This window comes from Sturnira hondurensis, unplaced genomic scaffold (assembly GCF_014824575.4).
Source record: "Sturnira hondurensis isolate 20B ecotype Veracruz unplaced genomic scaffold, ASM1482457v3 Scaffold0004136, whole genome shotgun sequence".
Classification (NCBI taxonomy): Eukaryota; Metazoa; Chordata; class Mammalia; order Chiroptera; family Phyllostomidae; genus Sturnira; species Sturnira hondurensis.
The window spans coordinates 13,762,007-13,786,370 of NW_028076767.1; the positions used below are offsets into that span (position 1 = coordinate 13,762,007).

The 24,364-nt window shown below is 31.4% G+C and overlaps 1 protein-coding gene across 3 annotated transcripts in view; it reads right to left on the reverse strand.

The window, feature by feature from the left end:
• GLS (glutaminase) overlaps positions 1-24,364 on the reverse strand; it is a 75,274-nt gene that overhangs the window by 37,038 nt on the left and 13,872 nt on the right. For all 3 annotated transcript variants that reach the window (XM_037043744.1, XM_037043746.1, XM_037043747.1), the window contains exons 4-10: positions 19,739-19,868; positions 18,930-19,009; positions 16,181-16,344; positions 11,502-11,560; positions 3,773-3,805; positions 3,629-3,687; positions 115-181 (exon numbers count right to left, since the gene is read on the reverse strand). In XM_037043744.1, coding sequence (XP_036899639.1) covers positions 115-181; positions 3,629-3,687; positions 3,773-3,805; positions 11,502-11,560; positions 16,181-16,344; positions 18,930-19,009; positions 19,739-19,868 — 592 coding nt within the window. The remainder of the gene's footprint in view (positions 1-114; positions 182-3,628; positions 3,688-3,772; positions 3,806-11,501; positions 11,561-16,180; positions 16,345-18,929; positions 19,010-19,738; positions 19,869-24,364) is intronic.

The following is a 24,364-nucleotide window of genomic DNA, read 5'->3' on the forward strand; positions in this document are numbered from 1 at the left end:
AAACTTGTGAACCTTAAGTAGTAATAGGTAGTTGCTTAAAATCTATTGTTGAGTTCTTAGCATGTATGTCCATGTATTTTATTAAGTAAAGAAATAGAAACAACATTTAAAAACCTTTTTTTCTTTTAAGTAATATCCTATTGCAAAATTTCGATCTCCACTTTCTCTTTCAGACTGAAACCTAGAAGAAAAGAAAATTTGCTTTATTTTCTGTAAAAGTATGGTTCTATAGTTTAATCTGTATATCCAAGTGCAGTATAAAGAACACTGAGTTAATAGTCAAGAAGATTGCTGGTTCCAGTCTCAGTTCTGTCAACAGGCTTGCTGGCTATGTGGCCTCGGGCAAGTAATTAAAGTGATAATTCTTTCCATCTTAATTTTCTCAGCAATAAAAGTGTTAAAATGAACCAGGACCTTTCTAATCTTCATATTTTGTGAATAAAGAAAATAATAATAAATTACCAAATATTCCACCATTAAAATATACTAAAAAATGCAGAATCTTCTGGCTACCTCAAAAGTACAATAAAACAGTCAATTCCAACTAAGGGATTCCATGGAAATTTCACTGAGAGATGTATACATGAAACGGGCCTTACAGCAGTCATTGGCTTAACAGACTTCAGGTGGAAGCCTATTCATCATCATGAACAAAGTTATAAACGTATAAAATACAGGATTTCAGTCAAGAATAGGAAGTATTCTGACATACCTGGGAAATGAGATTCATGGAGAAGAGTGAAGAATCATCAAACTAACAAAGGAGACTACACCCAAATTATCAAGACTGATAAATGCTGAAAAATGTAATAGCTCCAAATACCAACAAAATGAAAGCTTAAAGGCTTTCAAACAAGTTACCTTTTCAGCTCTACATTTTAGAAGGTTAGCTCTGACATCAGCTTGGGAAAGTGGTAAAAAAAGGAAGAATGACGTTATTAGGTGACTACTAGAGAATTAGCCGGAACTTAGGTAGTGGTGATAGACATGGAAGGAGAGGTATGATCAAATATGAGAGCAGCTGGGCAAGTCTTCATATCAAATGGGAAAAAAGAGAAAACTGTGAAGTCTGTTACAAAGCCTAGGTATCTAACAAAGTCTACAGAAAGAATGGTGTTATCAACCAACAAGATCCCTAGAACAAAGAGTTTTGGAAGAAAGAGAGTTCTGACTTAGATTTAATTCCACAAATTTGAATACTATTTGAGAGCTCAACCTACAAGTGTCCAGAAGGCTACTGAAAAAAGGAACTGTATAAATAAAGGACTAACCACTGAACAATTATCAGTCCCTAGCACATAGTTCTGTCTACCAAAAAGTCTATCAAGTGCCTAATATCTGCCAGGTAACAGGATTAAAGAAATGAATTGGAAGACACTCTATCCAGGACTTAAGGAGGTCAGAGTCTGATGGTAATGATGGGGCAAAGACAGATATAGACTAAGTTCAATAAAATATGGTAATATGAGAACACAGAAGAGGGGAAAGATGAGATTACTGAAAAACTTCCTGGGAAAGATACTTAGGCTGATGAATAAAAGTCGGTAAGGCAGACAACCTAAAAATTTTTGCTCTCTGAAATATACAAAGCATCATCTAATTAATATTCATTCCAAAAGTGTGTAAGCTTTATCTAATCAAAAGGAAACAACCAGACCTATTAAAAATAGGGAATATCCATTACAGCTCCTGGGCCAGATCCAACCTGCTGCCTGTTTTTATAAATAAGGTTTTTGGAACATAGCCTCATATTGTCTATGGCTACTTTCCTACTAAAACAACTGAGTAGTTGTAACAGATACTGCAAGACCAAAATATTTATTCTCTGGTCCTTTACAGAAAAAGTTACTTAATTCCTGCTCTAGAAAACAACTAGTTGGCATACTTCACAACAAGCCATTTGATAAATATTTTTAAAAGCAAGGGACTAAGGCAGGGGGACCGTTGTACTTTGAAAGACAAAAGAAACCTTAATGAGTCCCAAGAGGAAAAAAAGGCCATAATACATATTTAGAGGTAATTTGGGGACATTTATATATTGATTAACATCATATTTTTAAATTAATGTTAATGTTCTTAACAGTGTTACTGAAACTGGGAAAGCTGGTCTTCCATTTCCCAGAGAGAAGAAAGTAAAACGGACGACCAGCTTTTCTAGTTCCATTTATTGAATAGTCTCTCCTCCAACTAATGATGTTTCACCTCATCTCTGCCACTCATCAACTGGTCATTCAACTGTGGTTTGGTTAAGCTATCCCACAGAGACTAACATTGGTGAATAAACTTACAGGTTTCAGGGATACAAAATTCTGTATAATACATCACCTGTATATTGAACTGTGTTCACCATCCCAAGTCAAGTTTCCTACCATCATCACACAGTCTTAATTAATTACTACAGCTTCATGATAAGACCCGACACACGCAGACAAATCTTCCTCTCCCATATTCATCTTTAGAATATTCACAGCTATTCTCAGTCCTTTGATTTTTCTCTATGTATGCTGGAATTCAGGTCAAGTTCATGAAAACCCTGTTGTAATTCTGAAGGGAATTACATTAAACCTAGAGATCTATTTGGAAAGGATTTATATTTTCATGCGATTATGTTTCCCTATTTATGAACACCAGATATCCATTCATGTATTTTGTCTTTCTTCAAGGTCTTTGTGTGAGCAGGACTTCTGTGTATGGTTTTACAAATCATCTTAGATTTGTTTCAAAGTAACTTACAGATTTTTTCTAGTATACATTTTAGATACTAACTTTTTATGTCAATTTTATATCCAGCCACCTTCCTAAACTCCTATTTTTTTCCAATGACTATAGGCTTTTGTGTTATCTCTGTAGATAATCATATCATGTTCAAATAAAGACAAATTTCCCTCAAAAACAAACAAAAAGACACTGCTGGTATTATACTAAGTTATGTAGGAGCATGCCTTTATTCTTAGGATACCTGTGCTATGTTATTTAAGAGTGAAGTGCCATGATATCTACAACTTAATTTCAAACAGTTCAGGAAAAAAAACCTTACACACAAACATGTATATATGTGCATGGAGAGATACATGTATTTTTAACTACCTTTCTAGATAGATTAATAAAAAAAGCAAATGAGACAAAATATTAATCAGAAACATAAGTGAAAGCTATCCAGACACTTGTTTATTCTTTTAACTTTCCTGTAGACTTCAAAATTTCAAAGTAAAAAATTGGTGTAAAAGTCAATTTAGCCAGGCATAGAGAGATTAAGATGAGAAGCAAGACAGGTATTATAGATAGACATAAAATTAAGTGCTAATAACTTGAAGTAAACCTGGGGGCCCCTTCTAATTCTATGATTACCCACAAGAAGTTTATCAAAAATACATAAAGCATTTTAAGTGTGCCCACTTCCCACCCCAGGTAATTTAGAAATCATTTCCTTCTAATGACCAAATTTTAAGTAAGAATTTACGCACTGAAATAAGACCTAGAACTAACAAGGAAGAATTGTGTTAATTCTAAACACAATGTGTGCATATAAATGGAATAACAAAGCAGTATTTAAAATAAAACTCTATACTCTAGATTTTTTAAAGAAGAATGATCCATTATAAAAACCTAAGTCATAAAGCAGACTCACGTTGCATTACTGAATCCAACATATTCATTACCAGCCATCTTATTCAAAAACTGCATCACCTATAAAACAAAATTAAAAAGTCTAAATATCAAATAACAAATATACAATGTAGCATGAAAACTGAACTCTATATATTGCACTTACATAGTCAAATTTTTCAGCATTATTCACTCCTTGCTGCAAAGAAATGAGACATAAAAACATTAATAAAGGCACCATCACAGTTAAGCTTTAAATGAAAAAACATCGAAATTTCAAACTATCATTACAATATTCTGCACATTAGTACTTTAAAATCTAGGAAATACTTCTAAAGTAACTTAATATTTAATAAACTATATATATATTTTTCATTAATGCCCATTATGTTGAGAATGGATCTGAATTATAAAGGGAATGCTTTATTTTAAGTATAACTTTACCCAATCCAAAGTTATAGAATTTTAAATACAAGTTACTCCAAAATCCCCTTATCTTTCATAAGACGAGATAATGTGCTAGAAAATGTTACTTATTTAATTTCATAGTTTAAAAAGACTTAAAATAAAGTTTTACCCTTAGAAAAAATTAATATGTATATTATGGTTTAAATTAAGAACAATTTACTTATATTTTTAGAATAACCTTAAACCAGTATTAGAGTTAGAAAAATGAGTTATGTTGCAAAATTAATCTTTTATAATTCTAGTATATGCAAATATTCTGGGATAGATTTCTCTAGTAGAGAGAAAGCTCTAGTTTTAATATATCACTTGTTATATAACACAACTTAAACAAAAAAAAACACACTTCATAGTCTCTAAAAATAATTACACTTGTATTTAGCATTATTCCAATTCAGAATATGGAAGATGTATTGTTTCATCACCTCTATTTCTGACATGTTAGCTACTGCAAATGTCAGTAGGCAAAACCTATGTAATGTAGATCAGTTCAAGTAGCCAAATGGTTTCATTTTACCTCAGCGAAGTTTACAAAGCAGTAAGTTGTAGATCTGAAATCAAACGTATTAATTGGTGATATGCACCCAAGAGAAACAATACATCTCTAACTTTTAAAATAGGTTTAAAATAATTTCAAAACTATAGTTTTAAAAATGAAAACTTTCAATTTTACTCTCAAAAAATAAAAAAAACATTTAAAATTTTATTATGGGGTGAAACCTCGATCAGAATATTATTTGACTGAATAAAAGCCAGGTTCATTCTCCACTTTGTAAGTGAATTAGAATGTGGCTGATAATCTGTGAAACCTTACAAATCAACTATTTAGGGAAAGGATATGCAATCACACAGTCAGTTGCTAGAAAGAATACCACACTATTTCATCAAAATTAGGTATTAACAAAGCTTAAACAAGATAAGGACAATTTAGCTACAGCCATATTATAATCATTATATATTTTCTCTAAAGCATCCTTGGATATATTTTACGTTTTCTTTCCTTATAATACACCAGAAATAAAAATGTAGAAATGTAACTCCAAAGCTGTTCAATGAAAAATAATTAAAAGAAGAAATTACCAACTTCATTGAACTGTTGCAGTTGTCAAAATATTCCATAGATCCTAATGCTGTAAAATATGTAACAACATTTAAACCACAAAAACCTTTTCAACCTTCGAAAAAGCACAAAAGAAAAAAAAAAACAACTCTTTTGGAAAAGGATGTCAGCATTTGCATTGTGATGCACATGAATAATTACTGATTATACAATTAATCAACATAAAACAAGTTATACTGAACTTTCATTCTCTGACCTAAATTGTGCCCTAAAATTAATATAAGCTTTCTCTATTTAGCTGTTGTGTTTAATAAAAAACAAAAAACTGTTTCAATTCTAGACTATGGTCACATTCATGATCTTTGTACCTTACTGAATTCAAGTATGAGTAAGTTTTGGTTCTATGCTATTTTTAAAGAGACCATTGATATTTAACCATGCCTATCATACAAATTTGGGTAAGCTACTTGAAATGTTCTAGGCAAACAAAATTATTTGAATGACTATGTTGTCAAGTCTCTCCAAAACTTCCCCATTTAAATGTAAAAGCACTTGATTAATGTTTGTTCTTATTATCTATCCTGGAAATAGCATTTAACTTAAGTGTGTAAATATGTTTGCCCCAGTATCTCTTGGAAAGATTTCATGTACCTCAGGGATACACGGAATCTAACAATCATTATAATAAGTCATACTATTTTAATTTTGAAAAAGTTACTGTGTAAAGTTTATTTGCAAAGATGTTAGGGAAAAATACACATACAAAATAAACTAGAATAAATACCCTCAAAAAAGCAAAAATATGAACTGTTAAAGAAAATCTATCATTATCAAGTAGCAAGGTGCAGCAGTGTGAAGAAACAAATGCGAAAATTAAAGATGGGATTAGGTACATGGGGGCTGGTTATATTACTGTTTATTTCGTGTATATTTGAAAATCTTCACGAAACATTAAAGTAAGAAAGTTTACTTGCTAATAATTTCTCAGGGTAATTTACAAAATTGTTCCTTGAAAATATTTTCTTTCTCCTAAAAACAGTAATTGATTTTTAATTAGTTCATGTATCAACAGGTATTTTTTATCACTAGAATGAGTATAGTTTCTCTCACTATATTTAATTTTTATAGATGTACAAGTTGAGACATACTGCTGACAGTAGATGAATAGATGGAAATAGAAAAGGTCTTATTATCAGCAGTGTCACTCAGTATTTTCCACGTGTGTATCATTACATATAACACAATAATCTTCAAAAATTATGTTTAAGGCTGCCACTGAAAGTAGCAACTTGATTAAATCCTCTTTCCATTTTGCTGAATAAAAAAAACTAGAAATATCCTGGTATACAGGAGGACCTGTTCCTAGTCATTACAGTGACTCACATCCTCAATATCATTGGCTCCACTATTTCAAAATGTTCTCTTTCGATGGTGCCCAAGAGGTTTTTAGAACTCGAAACAGTGCACCACAGTAAAATTTTGGACACGTAAGATGTATGGCTTTTTTTCTGGAAAATGGGAGGAAGTCTGGACTAAAGGCAGATTAGCTTTAAAAAATGCATATGTGAAAACTGAGATTTAGAAACTAATAGTCTAAAACTATCAATGCCACTTTTTCTCCTGGAAAAAAAATTTATACTTCTGGATATATGTTTATCCCAGCTTTAAATCACTGTGCAGCATTAATATATGTAGTGTTATTTTAATCTTGAAAAAGTTACAGTAGATACAACAGAAAAACTTTAAAAAAATAAAATAGACAAAATATCTTTACTAAATTTCTAATCACTTTTAAAAAGCAAAGTGTTGGCTTTTTTGAAAAGAGTAGCAATCAGTCCCTGAGATTAGAAAATTATATATACTTATTTCCTATAAACATACCTACCAGGTTAAAAAACTTACATTCCTTTGAAGAAAATTTTATGAATGAAATTTGATAAAGAAGCAGAGAGTTTTAACACTGGCTAATAAAAATATAACTATATATTACTGGAGTGTTTTTAACAATCTGCTTTTACAACACACTCATAAATCGAACCATGTATTACACATTTTAAAAGGTGAAAATATCATTGTTAACAGGGATGAATTTAATATAAAAATGACTTAAAGTCACTGTATTAATCAGTTTTTGTATGCAAATCACTCGACTCCAATCATATAGTATGGAGATATAAAAGCCAAGCGACAATTATAGATGACAGAAAAAAGAGGCATAAGAGACAAAAAGATCCAACTGAAAATTTGATAAAATACTCTCAGTTTAATTTTGACATACAAAATGCTTAGATACTTGGAGGATTACAATAAATGTTACAGGTAATTAACCATAAAAATAAAGCAACAGAAAAGTGAATTCTGTTGCCAAGAAATTGTCTAATTTCATTTAAAAGAAATCTCAAATACATCAACTGATATAAACATGAAGTGAATAAACCAATGTAATATTTTCTTATGAATACCAGCAAGTTCAAGGCATCATCCATTGCTCCCCAGAGCCACAAACTACCCTAAAATGTGGCTTACATGCAAGTCTCACGAGTTATTGCTAACACAACCAAACTGAGCATCACATACATATTAAATTGTCTTGATTTTCATGGAGCATGATTAAATTGTTTTAAGAGACAGAAGAAAAAAAAACTATAATTTTTTTTAAATAAAAAAAATACTTCTGATTAAAAAAATGAACTTCTTCAAGTGACAAAAACTGGAAACTACCACTAAAATACATATACATAAACAACAAGAAAAGTAACTTCTTTACTTTTAAAATAAAAAAGCAGAAGCCCTGGCTGGTGTAGCTCAGTGGATTGAGTGCAGGCCCGTGAACCAAAGGGTCTCTGGTTTGATTCCCAATCAGGGCACATGCCTGGGTTGTGGGACAGATCCCCAGTAGGGGTTATATGAGAGGCAACCATACATTGATGTTTCTCTCCTTCCTTCCCCTGTGTCTATAAAAAATAAAATAAAATCTTAAAAAATAAAATTAAAGTGAAAAGCAGAAGTGTGGTAATAATCTTGTAATATGTTATCCCCATTTTCATACCCTAATGCTCCAGTTATCACCAGACCTAACTTTTAAACTAGTGAAATTTTTACTATTAGAAAGAAAAAAATTACACAAGGATACTGCTATTTCATCCAAAATAACTGTGCTCCTTTCAAATTTATTTTTCCTCTTTCCTTTAAAATCAATAACCACATTATCATCATCAAATACAAAATGCATCAAAAGTATTCCTTTAATTTAGTAGCTACCATAGAAAAAAAGAAGTATTGTACCTTCATTTTTAAAGTTATGTGCATTTTATGTACAAAATGACATTTCTTTCATTAATGTATTTACCTATGTAGCTTTGTTTAAATTTTTATATATTGGTGGTTTCCTATAAGATTAGTAGTTAAGAATTTATGCAACAGGTTCCTTCTGTCCAAATCCTCCTTTTTTTCCACAATCTGCTAATCCTTTTGAACATTTGCTCTGCCTCTTCCCCCATTTCCTGAGGATCACCACCAATCCTACAAGGAGAAAATATCAATACTACAAAATTATAATATAAAGAGTCTTACTAAAGACTCTACTTAATTTTGTGTGTGTGGGAGGGGAAGTAACATGGAGAGAATATTTTAATAGCACCATAATAAAGTCTTGAATTTTGAAAGAAAAATATAGCTTTAAGGTCATTAACTAAAAGAGTTAAAAAAAAAAAGAATTCATATCCAGTAGCCATGGTAAAATACCCAAACTCTGGGTACTCAATGCAAGCTCCATGAGAAAAGGACTGGGTCTTACAAATATTAAATACTGACTAAGTCTCAAGAATGTCTATATGCACCACCAAAAATTAGATGTGACTTTTTAAAGTCAATAAATTTGTATGTTTTGTATACATTACAATTCAGAAAATAAAATTCCTGCTTCTTGGACAATATAACCATGCCAGGTAAAATCAAAGATGTAATTAAGAGAAACAGCAAACAGAAAAATCAGGAGATTTACCTCAAGCCCGATTCTGTTGCAGTTAGAACCTATTCAGTCTTAGTTTCCTCACTGCATCTATATAAAGTGAGAGGGCTGGGCTTGAAGACCCTTTCAGCTACAGGTTATCTCAATTTAAATTACCAATTCATAAATATGGTATGATCATATAACTTGCAGAGACCACATACAATTAATTATGAGTCGTGAATTCTTTTTTAAGTGTAAGAACAGTATTACACTGATACACTGGGGCAGTCAGTTCTACAAAGGTGTATCAGGCTTACCCCTCTAAGATTTAGATAAAAACACACACATACACAGAAACCCTATGAAACACCTTCTAAAAACAAATCAAAATAAAAATGCAAAGAAAGTGATCTTAAATATGAACCATACCCCAAAGGCTCATTTCCAGTAAATTTAGAATCACTGATCAAATTTGTAAATACAAAGATGACTCAGTTAAATTTTTGCACTGTTGGATACCAAACCACACTTGTATATGTGTTTTTTTTTAAGTTTCTAAGTGCTCATATTAATATGGCTCAATGTACAGTTACAGACTATGAATGAAGATGGTAAGTAAAACCAATGAAGTGACAGTGTGATATGACCAGACATGCATTTCCCACATGCAGTATTTCAGTGTGGTATATTACACCCATTAAGTCATTAAACAGAAGATGGTTGTAACTGCATGCAGTTGAAGAAGGCTTCTATTAATCATTCACATATGCCCTTTCTTGAAAATACTATTGTGCCATGTTAATCTTTCTCCAGTGTAAGAGTTCTTAAACTAGTATCCATGGACTGATTTCAAAGGGTCTGGGAACTCCCAAAAATGTATATAAAATTATGGTATGTGAATGTTTTTGGGGGGAAAATCTAAAAATGGTTCAGAAACATTCTCACGGTTTTCTCATCAAGCATTATTAACACGTACATTGTATTAGTATAACTTTGCTTATCTCTAGTTTAAGTTACTTGTTCAAATCTAACAATTATTAATAAAACTTATATTGCAGTATTTATTGCATTTCATTTTAAGGGCCCGTTTACTTGCTATATACTCTATATTATCATGTAAGCCACTTGATGGCAGGACTGTGCCCAGCACATATTCATATTCCAATTTTCTACAATAAACAATTAGTTTATTTTCACCTCAAAATGACAAGTTTTTTCTTATGTAAAAGTCATAACTAGATATTATAATGGAAAAATTTCAATATCTATTGCTTATTAAAATTAGTTACATTAAAAAATACTTGGTTATAATATAATATCTACCTTACCAGAGTTACAAGGATTAAGTGGGTCAATAGCTTTGAAGCATTTTCCCTAAAATAACAGCTAAACATACACATTCTTAAGATAGTAGTCTTCTACTGTAAAGGCAGTTTCTTATGAACATACAAAATTCACGAAAATTAGCAGAGGATTTATAGTATTTAAAGCAAATGAATTTTTATTAATTGGGCCAAGGGCATAATTTATATTCAAACATTCTTTATCTAACCAGGATATCCCATCCTTAGTAATGCATCTACAAAGCCATGGATTTTTTTCTCAAGCTTGGAATAAACAGGCACAGATTCACTAAACAAAGTATATAAATGTTCCAAATGCAAATAAAATTTACTTGAATATAACTAAAATTAATAATTAGAAATTAAAATCTAAATAGCATCACACAACAAAACCATTTTCAAGTACTTATTTCAAACATGAGAGCTTCCAATTATTAAGGTAAACCAGGCACTTAAAAAAAATCCAAAATATACAATGCAAACCAAAGCATAAGAAAAATAATATAACTTAATAATTGGAGTAAATCCTCTTTATTTTAGTTATTATATGACTGAAGTAAAACAAATAAAACAAATTCAAATGAAAATCATAATTAAAATTTATGAAAATCTAAAAAAAGTCTTGAAATATTCAAGGGTAAATGTACTTTGTCTTAACACAAAGTACCAGAACAACTTGTTCTTACATATGTTGATGACAAACATTAAACAGTAAATGTTTTTAACTCTGTTTACATCTGTTCATTCTAAGAGAGCCAAAAGGAAGAGAAAGAAAAATCAAAACTTTAAAAAGAAAAACGTCTGTGCCTATTGTTTAGTAGAGATTTCTTTTTGACTTTTTGCCAGATGTTCAGCTCAAGAGTAACTGTTGAAATTTACAATGAGTCATCTATTTTTAATTTTGCCCTTGAAATTACTTCATTTATTTTTATATAAATATCTTAATTTTACACCATACATTAATTTGTTAACACCAAAAGAAACCTTTAGACAGTTCTACATAATTCAAAATACACCTTTATGCCTTAGTTATTAAAAAAAATTACTAGGTTAAAAAGAAATGTCAACATTTTACCTTTATTAATGAAGTCACAACAATTGCTCCAGCATTTACCATAGGATTATGTGGCTTATCTGTAACATATAAAAGCAACAGCATTATTTCAAATACCTGATACCATTTTCTGTGACGTATAGGTTCTTCCCATGAAGGTATATTTATTTCTTTATGTAAGCCATTGTTACAGTTCTTTTGGGAGTTGGGGAAGGAGTGTGGAAGAATACATTTAAACTCACTTGCACATCAAACCAGTAATATACCTCCAGGAAGCTGCTATAATAATTATATAGGCAAACAAAGATTCGTGGACAGAAAGGCACTAATTAGTAGTATAAGAGCATATCCAAATTTCCTAATTCTGCTTTTTTTTTAGCTATTTGACCATGGACAAATAATTAATCTTCACTGAGCCTCAATTTTCCCATCTGTAAACTAGGAGTAATAATAGCATCAACACCTTAGTTAAGTCATAATCCTTAGAGGATTCGGTCAAAATGGTAGAGTAGGTAAATGGTAAATGGTACTGGCACCCTCCAATGATCAGATCGAAATTAAAACTAAACTATAGCATAACCATTACTGAGAACCGCCTGAAGTCTAGCTGAGCAGAAGTCCTATAACTAAGGATACACAGTTCCAGAAGGCAAATCAAGACTGCTATGAGAGGTGGAGACTTGAACTGGTTGGTCCCCACACCCATGTGTGGAGGTTAAAAATCAAGAGGGCTACTTCAGCTTCAGAGGTGCCTCCGAAAATTGAAGGGTCCCAGCCCCACACCAAGCTCCCCAGCCCAGGGTTCCAGTGCCAGGAAGAGAAATCCTTATAACTTCTGTCTGTGAAAACCAGTGGAGATTATAGCTAAAATGGAGGGCTGCTGGAATGCCAGACAGTTCCCTCTTAAAAGACCTGCATGCAGATTTACTTAGATTCACTTGGAGCTCTAGCGCTGGAACAGCAGCTCAAAATACAGGGAAGTGAACTGTCTGGGTTTGGGGCAAGGGCTAAAAGGGTAAAATTGAGTAACTGACAGTCTAACAGTTTCCCTCAATAGCTATGCTTTGAACCCTGTACATTTTGGGTTACCCATTATAATAACTAGTTCCAAAAGTTAAAATAAAACTTAGTGTAATATCTGAGTGTTACGATAAGATTTCTCCCATTCCAAATAATACAAAGAAAAGTTTGCTTTCTCCGAGATCACATACAATGAGAGCAATTACCGTCACATAAAAATAGTACATGGCAAGAGTAAGCCAAGAAACAAACATTTTTAAAAAATTTTACCCACTGAAAAGAAAAACCACATGCAGACAGAGAGTAGGATGTGGAAATCCAGCTGTGCTAAATTAGTTTTGTTACTGTATAGATATTCATGTAACTGTCCTTTCATTTTTTGACATTATCAGGTTTATACTCTAGCGCAGTGATTTTCAATGCAGTGAAATTCAGTGCTGCAAGAATTTTTAAAACATGCAATACCTGACTATTTAGTCAAGGGCACTGAACTTTTCCCCCCCTTAGATTGTCAAATTAAAAAAAAATGACAACAGCCAACACAACAGCTGCTACCCAGTGGGAATGAATCAAAGTTACACCTATTTTTTAGTCAAATAAGTAAAAAATGTATTTTTTGCTATGCCACAGAATTTTAGTTATTAGTTTACATATACCATAAGATGCAAAGGTTGAAAATCACTGCTCTATGGGCCTAGGCGGCAGCTAATGTGTATATTCTGAATGGTACCACATACATGTGGACATTTAATTTTTCTAAATAATAAATATTCAGCAACTACAGAAGCTACAGTCAAGATCTTTCAAAGAACACTAAAACATTTCATGTCATGACAGATCAATTTCAGATCTAAGAGACTGCTCCTCTACCTTTGGCTCAAAAGCCAGCCATCTGAATGCTTGGAAGTACACCAGAGATATTATAACCCAACACCAGCATTTAATGAAGTATAAAACCTCGTATTAAAACTTATGATTGTAAAATCTACCTTTTTTCTTGCCCTGCCATAAGGAGGGGAAAAATGAAGGATTTAATTTAGAAATTTTAATTAAAAATATTTGTGACAGCAGTAGTAACACTTAACCTAAATAATAAAGGCTACTATTTAATGACAAATATTAGCACAGAATAATGACAGAATGGACATAGGCAACATTTAAATTTTATGGGCATATTTTAAACTAGAATACACAAAACTAATGTTATGCATTTATTCTTGCTCCAAGGCAATAACATGCACGTAGTTCTTCCATATTATATTTTCAAATTGTAAGAATATGAACTTTAAAAAGTTCATATTCTTTGAGGCTATGTCAAAACCAATACATATACTAAATATTAGAAAGTATTAATGTTCAGTTTAATATGGATGTTTGTTTTTGGTATTATACTGGAATTTTATACAACCATATAAAAATTAAAATACAATTCTCTATTTGGTTTAATCCTGCAATGCCCACTTACAACCACTCAAACATCATTATTTCTATAAAATTCAGTCCTATCATCCTCATGCATATTAATTCAACTCCTCTTCATTTCCCAACCTGCTACACTTATAAACCAATATATATATCTTGGCTTCTGTCAATTACACACTTATAATTAGCAGTATGCGATGCTTGAGTTTGTCTCTTTTTCCATGCATCATTGTATTACCAAGGTAAGTCACTCCAAGAATCAAAGGCCATATACACCCTCTATACCTGTTAACAATACAGGGGAACAAGACTACAAAAATGTGTTGATTAACCTAATTTCCATTACAAGGTAGAAAAAGACTTCACTAGGCGATGGGGGTTTCCAAATTGCACCTCCATCAAGTAACTTATTTCTTCATTTACAATAGAAAAATATCAGCCAACTACCTGCCAAAGGATTAAAACTTTATATGCTATAAAGTATTTGAAAACTACTGATATTAAAAGAATAGCTACTATAATTTCTTTACCTAGTCATTATAGTGATATTAATCTTGCAATTTTATAAAGGTAGGACAATACATGTTTTTAAAAATTTTAAAGTGCTAGATGCATAGTCACATAGGCACACACACAAAGTATATAGTTTCACGGTAAATCTACCCTTGACATTTTAAATATGAAAAAAACCTATAAATTGTTTTTTGCTGGAGCCAGTCTAAAACCAGACTTTAGAGCACAGAGCCTAAGCAGAACTCAGGAATGGTATAGTGAGGCCTCCAAATTTTTATTACTTCAAAATTCCTGGCTCAGGACTGAAAAGGCCAAAGAATAAAGCCAAAATCTCATGTTATATTTTCTATTTCAGATATTATAAACCAGTGCTATGTTCCTTGAGTTCTTATCATTATTTTTTTCTTATAGATACTGTGTCAATAAATTATAATTTCAAAAATCACAAATGCCCCTGGTAAAAAATATTTTACAACAGTTAAGTTCATTTACCCCAAGCCCAATTTATTTGTTTCTAAAATACTTCTTCATATTCAAAGTCTTACATTTCTTAATTTTTTTCTTAAAATATGATTTTCAAAATCAATCAATTCACCAAAACCACCCAGATTATTCTCTTTGGCCTTATGTAGGAAAATACTAATTTTTCTTGTAAAATGTTTAATCTTGTTAGAGCAAAAATATTTCTTTCCATATTAAATCTTGATGTTAGTAAATTAGAAAAATAAAGTACTCCTGCATGTAATATGCTTACTGAAGTTGCTACTTTATGGTAATCTTCATAAAGACAAACATAGCATCAGTAGCATAGGGACAGAAATATTAAGATAAAAGAATAAAATATAATGCTCTCAAATAAATGGGAAAAGAAACATAAGAAAATACCTTATAACTTCACTAAAAAATGACTATAAATAACATTTCATTTTTTATCCAGCAGTAAGAAAAAATACAAAAGCATATTTCTTCAAATCACTACTGCAACTACTGGATTCCTTCACTCTTGCTTTCTTCAACTCTATCTTAACTTATCACAAAATGAGGAACCTAGCATATGCCTGAAAGATTAAAAAATAAAAATAAATCCATAGGTTTTGCATGTAGATTCAAAACACCAACGATCAGATTAAAAGTATTAACTACCTTTGCCCTCCCTTTTCTTAAGGATCACTATGAAGTAATAAGGCTTATTTAGTTGTCCAACTATTTAATGCAAGATGTTTCTTTCAACTATTAAGTGTTATGAAACAGAAAAAGCAAACCACTATCTCAACCAGGGCCACCATTAAAAACTTGTTATGGAAGTTTTCAAATATATGCAGTACACAAAAACAGAAAGAATAGCATATAAACACTCATGCATCTATCCTTTAGCTTCAAAAATTACCAACATATAGTAATAATCACATCCAGCACTCCCAGCAAGACTCCACTGAATTATCTTAAAGCAACTATCAGACACTGTGAGGTTTTACTATAAGATATTGCCCTATAGGTGATCATAAAGTGAAAATCTTACTCCCTGACCCCATCTCCTTATTCCACTTTCTAGAGGTACAAAATACCTAAAATAACCATTTCTAAAAGTAGGTGATTAAACCATCTCTATAAGTTTTACAGAATTCTGTGAAAAATAAAAGTATGAATGCTTTTAATTTTCTTAAAAAATGAAAAAAATAACTACGTAGGTTTACACAGGAAAGAAAGATATTTCTTTTTCCGACCTACTTTTATGTAATTCTTACCATCTTCATTTAAAAACAGTTTGTTGAATCTTAATCCACTTGGCTCTTTTCCAACATATCGATGTACATATTCTGTTCCAAGATCATTAACAGCAATGGCATATTTCAAAGGTTTTACACAGGACTGAAGACAAAATGGAACTTTGGTATCTCCAATAGAATGCCTATTTAAAAGGAGATTAAAAATTAATTAAGATAGACTGGAAAGAAAGTAACTGAATTACTCATTAGAGTTGTTTTCACATGTTAATTCTAGTTACAAAGGTTTCCCCATAATTCAACCATGGGTTTACTTAGATATTAAAAAATAAATGTAAGTGTGTTTACTTTAAGAGGGATAGTACGAACGAGGGCAAAAGCTTAAAAGTACTCAAGTACTAAAATAATTCCAAATTAAATAAGTAATGTGAAAATTCCTCAGGGCAAGGGAGTATGGCTCTCCTTACTCCTACTGTATTCAATCACATAAAACGAACTGGTCCTTTTAGAAATTAGTCACCATTTGTTTTTTACTGATAGCCTTAACCATGGCTAATTTTTAAACAGAACACAATTTAGATTCAATACCATTCTCTGAGACCCTATCTATAAATATATCATCTTGCCAACCATATCTACTTACAATTTCAGCCCCATTCTATTAATTGGCAACCACTATAGCTGGCACTAATGGTGATCATTATCACCATGTAGATGAACAAGACAAAAAACTTCATGATAGCGAATTGGGATGCACATGAAGTAGAGCATAGGTTTAAAAATTAAAAAAAACACATTCACTGTTATGACCTCATCATAATATAAGCCTCACAAGGGGAGAGATCTTTGTGTGCCTGAAGTATCCCAGGTGCCCATAACAGTACCCCACACATCACTCATTTATTCAGAATGAAACTCATAGTGAAACTAAGTACTACTAATACCTACCCCTGGAGAAACAGTGGTTAATGGAGAGGTGTCAAAGGACCATACCACACTTCTTATTATGGAAGGTAAATACATATGTATATACAGCAAAAGTTAATATTTTACCTATCATTTTTATAAAAATTTCTAATTTAGACTGTAACTTCAACTTGACAATCATTCTAAAACCAGACAAAAAGCCTGTCTCCCTGCCCTGGCTAGTGTGTCTCAGTTGGTTGAAATGTCGTCTCCTAGCCAAAAGGTTAGTAGAACACATGCCTAGGTAGCGGGTCTGCTCCCTGGTCTGGGCGCACACAGGAGGCCACCAATCGATGCTTTTCCCTCACATCAATGTTTCTCTCTCTCCCTTCCTCTCTAAAAGCAATGAAGAGGACCAAAAAAGTCCTCAAATGAGAATTTAAAAAAAAAAAAAAAAGAAAGCCTGTCTTCCTACTACCTTTGGATTTAAAAATACATATGCTCCCAGGGGTGTCCAACCTGCAGCCCAGGATGGCTATGAATGTGGCCTAACACAAAATCATAAATGTACTTAAAACGTAGTGTTTGTGTATGTAATGTGGCCCAAGACAACCCTTCTTCCAGTGTGGCCCAGAGATGCCAAAAGGTTGGACATCCTTAGTTCAAAGCAAACTTTTAAAATTCTCTAGATAAGAAAAGTAAAAAGAATCATCTCTACACGCAAAAAATATTTAAAAGAAAAGCCATGTGCAAGGCATTACATGGCAATAATTTTCTCCAAATATAAAATTTCCTATTACATGAGAAACCATTTCCTCCAAATACAAAAACAGGAATCTCTGCCTACTGGAATGTGCTCCAAGAATATAAAGCCCCATCTCATGTATTTGTGTCCTTTCACAGTACTCAACATTTAATTCAACACACACAAAATGCATGCTTAGCATATTTTACAAGCCCAGGGGAGGATAAAAGCCTATCATCATTACTAGATGTTCATGGATTAGATTAACATTTAGTGAAAATGCACTGTAAGGTGCTAATTTAGCCTCTTCTAGTATTATATAACCTCTGGGCTCCAGATTCCTTATCTCAAGAATGAATGGACTAAACTGTGTCTTTTTGTATTTTTAACTATAAATACTTAAGGAAGGTAATTAGGAAAAATAAACCCCAAAAGATCAATTAGAATAAAGGCCCTTAGGAGATCAAATTTAACAAATTTTGTTAAAAATGTGTGGGGGAAGGAGAGGCTTTCTTTGGACATTATCTTGAAAAATAAACCTAAAATTTTAAGACTAAATAATCTGTAGTTTTAACAAAATTTAGGGTAAAATTATATCTATGCTATAAATTCATCAATCTGTAATATACTTAGGAGTTGTATATCTTATTTTAAATGTTATTATTTTAACTAAAAATTACCTTATTAAAAAACAAAACAAAAAACTCCAGAAAGACTATACCTCTGAGCTAAATCCTCGAATAAAAATATATTGGTTTTTTTTACAAAAAAAAAAAAAACAAACCAAAAAACAAATGACAACACACTACTAAATCTTTACATCTAATTCACAGCATAATAAAAGCCATTCTTCAAGAAATATTCCAGAACTTCATACATTTTTCCAAGGACCTCTCCTTAATTCCTTGGTTTTTAAAGTCAAATCATTCTCTTTGAAGTACCCTCATCATTACGCTTTTCATAATTCTGCTAGATCCTCATTTGTCAATAGCTGTGCCTGTTAGTGTGAGCACTCCCCAAAGATGGCTTTCACGGACTTCATGAACTCCTGAATGTTTTACAACTGACTTCTTACTTTACAAATGACTGACGGTTTTCATGGATTTGAAATAAACTTACCTCTGTCCATCTACTGTGCAAACAGATACACCCCACAAATCAGGACTAAACTTGGCCAGTTGAGGAATATAATCCGCAACCTAACAAACATATAGAAAATTAACAGATACAATACAATAAAATAATACTTTCTTTTACCAAAAATTTATCTCCTTAGCTTCCACCAATGAATAGCTATTGTATAGCACTCAGTGGCTTTGTAGTCTTTTATAACAATACTCATAAAAACTAAGGGCACAACAGACTTGAGGATTACAGGTGAGATCTAAGTGATTTCTCTTAGTCTCCACCATCACCTCTTTTCCTATGTATTCTGTCTTCCTAAAAAAGAGTCTGAAAGAAAAACTAGGAATTGAAAATTTTTTGTAAGGGAAAGAAATAGAGAATTTCTTTAACCAGGGTCAGGCTGGTTGGGGGGTTTCACTATCTAAAATCTTCCAATGTGAAGAAGAATAAAATAGCCTTTATTACTACTTAGAAGATTTTTTAACTGAAAACATTTCATTCAATGTTCAAGGGGAACATACCTACAGAAATTCCCAGTAAAGTTACTATTTTGTTAGTTAAAGATTTAAAGGCCATCTCAATCATTTGAAAATCAAAAGGAATTTGTAAACTTAGATTTGTTTTTACTGAAAGTAATGAAGTCAAATATTTAAAATATTTTAAAAGCACTTTAATTCAATGGCCTCATTTAACTTAATTTTTTTAAATTAACAAAACACAAGAAAACTACACACTCTCTATACCTCAAGTTGAGATAATGTTAAGTGATTAGTTTAGGAAAATATTCACATTAAAAATGTTACCTTTCCTCCAGACTGCTTTTTAGCACTTTCATATAACTCATCGATATGAGAAGTAAAAGACATAAAGTCAGGAATGACAAACTTTCTTCTAAACGCTTGTGTCAACAAAACAATGTTGCTTTGAACACATCTGTGGATGTGAAAAAAATAAATAAGAAGACTGAATGTCCTTCAAATATGAGTACTTGGAAATAACAATGTTAATCAGGAGACTATTTAAACAATAAAGAAATTCATGATTTTATACAACAAATTAAATCCTATAAATTATACTCTTCTACATTAGTTTTATTTCCTTCAAACAGGCTTTCATGCAGTTGTTTGTAATCTGTTGAACAAGTTAAAGAAATAAATTAGATTGCCTAAGAATTATACCAAAGATTAAAGCAACAGAACATTCCATAAGGTTAAGTATCAAAACCACCTAAAAACAAATTTCTTAGCCTATCAGACTTGACAGGCATTTAGTACGACATATAGTTAACAAAAATCAGACTTGAATATGTCATAGTTGAGATTCTACTTCTTTTTCCATTAAGTAACCTCAGACATATATCCCTTATTTCTACAAAACTATTACTAGTTTCACAAAAAGCTATAGTTTGTGTTTTAACAGTTTTCCTGAGTTATATTTCAAAAACTTGCATTTCTAAACTAAAAAATGGATATAAAATCAACATTTAGTCACATTAATCTGTCTCATAAACATACTTAAGATGCTTGTAAAAATAATGAGTAATTCTACATAAAATATATAACACAATGTAATCAAATTTATATTATTTGAATCACCAAAACTGTTTAATTACATTATTTTGTGGACTATAAGATATGTAACAGATTGTAGAATAAAAATGTTTCATTGTTTAAAACTATTTAAAAGATAGTAAATCAAGTGACTGGAGGGGATGAAATCTTAAGGATGTGAACTAATATTCTTTGTCCTAAACAGGATTTAAGCCAGAAAATGAATACATTAATGTAACCTTAAAGAAGGTTATAACCAACCATATACTTGAAGTTAATCTTCCTTAAAGTTTCAATGACTCAGAAATAAAATATTTAATTGCTAAAGGAAAACTTGCTAGACATGAGCATCAAGCTATAATACCAATTTAGGACTAGCCTTTGAGACAAAAAAACACAAATGTTTATAGATAAAGTATTAAAGTCAAAGCATTAACTATGGGAAGTCATTTACGTAACAGATTTCTCACAGATAAGTAGTATGACACTATATTAGCAGCTTCTTTTGGTGGAAAGAAAAAGAAAAATATTCCAAATTGGCATTTTAAAAAATATACCTAGTTTCAAGTACTATTCACCCTGTTTAATCCTTAAAACATAAACACTTTGAGAAGGGTAATTTCCCCACTTCATAGATGAGAAAACTCTAACTTGAAAGGATATAACTTGCACTAATTATAAATGGAGAAATGAGTAGACACTCTCAGTATTTGCTTTTTGAGTCCATGGTGAGAAATGTTTGTATCTCAATATTTTAATTGAAGTTGTTCTAATAAAACATCAAATTAAAATTAAAAGCCAGATTTCACATTTTAACGATTAATGAAAATTCAGGATATATACTCACTTGGTCAACAAAAAATTTAAATGATTTAAAATATAGAGGTTGTTTCCAGTGACAAGGATGTGCCCCTACAAACATAAAAAATTATAGTCCTAATTCCCATTATTAACCTATACATATATAAATAATTGACACCCCAGAGATACCAAGTATTTACTTCAATAAACTTTGATAAACTGTTTTGTGGTAGCTACACAATGTTACTCTAAAAAGTATTAAGTTTTGCCATTCATTTAGTATTTAATATATTTCAAACAGCAATTCAATTTATACATGAGAGTTTAAAGAAATATATACTGAAAATATATTCCTCAGCAAAAAAACGACAATTCCTGATCTTAAATCACTGTATCTCTATCAAATCAAATATACATATTTTTTTGTTGTTTTTAAAAAGATTTTATTTGTTTATTTATCTTTAGAGGGGAAGGAGAGAGGGAGAGAAACATCAATGTATGGTTGCCTTTTGTGCGTCCTCTGCTGGTAGTTAGCCTGCAAGGAACCGGCCTGCAACCCAGGCATGTGCCCTGACTGGGAATCGAACCACGATCCTCTGGTTCCGCAGGCCTGCGCTCAATCCACTGAGCTATGCCAGCCAGGGCCCAAATATACATTTTTATTTAAGAAATTATACATGAGAAAATATGGGGCTGCCAATCAAATTTAAATTGTTAACTTACTACTATTTAAAATTATCAGCACTTTTAAAAGTAGGCTTTATAATTAACAAAACTGTACAGTCAGTGAAAGTAGGGTTTTGCTTTTTTTTTTTTTTTTAAACCAGAAGGTGCTGATAAAGCTGTGGTAACAGCCTTAACTGGTGAATTACTGTGGCCAAGAAAAATAATCTTAAAACTAAGAAAAGTGTCTAATTGGGTAATGATGAGCATTCCAGGTAGTAAATATTTTTCTTGCAGTTATTCTACTATGAATCTAGGAAGTTAGGAGTCCTACAAAATAAACTCTGAGGAGGAAGAAAGAGCTTATTCATTTCAGTAGTCCACATCTTTCTCATGCTTTGGTCAGTGTTTTCATTTGCAAACTAAGAATAATCACTTTTTCCCTTCTTAAGTGTCTATGTGTATGTCAATACACATAGTCTTAAGTATAATGTATGTCAGTATTTTACACAATATCTCACATATAAATTTTCACTAGTAAAATAACCCTGAATTTTTAAACAAAATCAAACATACAAATGTAGAGACTTCCATTTGGTTAGCCCAAAAAATTATGATCACATAAAAATAGTTCTAATACTCATATGGTTAAAAATGCATGAATAAACATGGTATTCATTTCCAACACAAATTTTCTACTTCTATTAGTTTTAAGGATAAATTAGCATTAAAAACAATTGACTATCTAAATGGGTACAGGCAGTCTCCAGCTTTCACAAATACATTATGCTCTAAACAGTATGCTCAGAACTCATTTTCCCATTAAAAAAAAGTCATACATAATAGCTTTCTCAGATTATCTTCAAATATTTACCAACAATGTATTTTAGGTAAAATATCAATACATTGACTTCAAATCTGTTCACCTTTTTTTATTATTTCTCTGGGAAAATGAATTCCACTATAATACCTCCTTCCTGCCCACATGGAGATGAAATAGTTTTATCTCTGACAACACTAGCTAGAAAAATTATTTTGAAAACAGAGGAAGAACTTCTCTGCAGCAATCACATTTCCAGGTGACCCAAAAAGGTTAATATTCGGAGCTTTTAAATCACCTAATTCTAGGGATGAAAAGAGCAATCCTTATGCCCACTGACTTAAGACTTTCCCACTATCTGCTTATATACACAACAAAGCATTTGTCAAAGTTGGGAACTGCCTATATTACAATCGTCAATTTAAAAAAGGATTGGATTAGTGTTTAAAATACTAGTAGTTGTTTTTTACATAATCATGGGTAGAAAATTTTATATTTCCTGGATTCATAATCAATATATTTAAATTACTTTTAGTTCCAGATTTAAGCATAGCAACATGTTTATAAAGCACAAAAAAATGTAAACAGTACTAAAAGTGTAAACAAGTGTGAGATGCTGCTTTCACTTTAAATTCCAAAGCAAGTCCTCATATCTATTATCAGTAGATCTACCTACCATCTCTCTGACAATTTCACTATCAGATATGCCAAAATAACTTCAGAAGGCAACTTAATCAAAAAGTCCTTTGCACAGAAAGCTCATAAACACTAAAAATAAAATAATCTTTATTGTAAAAAGGTACAGCTAGCTAGAAATTATTTCCTTCTCTACACAAATAAAGCAGTTCTGAAGACTCAAAATTTCTAATGCTTATTCCAACATGCAACTAAAATTTATACTTTATAAGGTAGGTTAGGTTAACAGAATCAAGAACCAAGAACTCTGTGGTGAAAAGATAAACCAACACTGTCAACAGTGTTCTTCACAGCATGCCAAGAAAATTTGAAGGACCTCAGTTAAATACTTATACCTCAAATGACTTAAAATTTCAGGACACTCCCAGGAGATATATAGAACACATATCACCCAGCCCCCCAAATAAAATAAAATAAAAATAAAAAAATTACATATATATACACAAATAAATTTTCAAGGCTGATGCTGGAATTTTTTGTATATTTCAACCTAAGCCTAGAGTCTGAAAAAAGCTAATGTCTTATAGTAGTATTTACAACTTTATATTAGTTTTCACTTTATTAGTACTTTAAAATACGATTACCTCTTTGGGATCTATTACAAACATGCTGTCCATTAAATCATTAAGTAATTCAGAGTAGAATGAATGCATTAATGAAGATAAACAATAAACAAGCAAATACGAAAATCAAAAATAAATATTCTCAATCAACCAAATCAAGGCATTAGTCTCCAAAGTTATCTTTAGTTTTTAAATATTTGAAGAAAATCAAAATAGTCAAAAGCCTATGTATTAATACATCTAAAGAGAGGAGAGAAGCAAACAACGAAGAATTATAAATCTAAGGAATACAGGCTGTCTGAAACTCTCATTTTATAATGTCATCTAAATCACCTT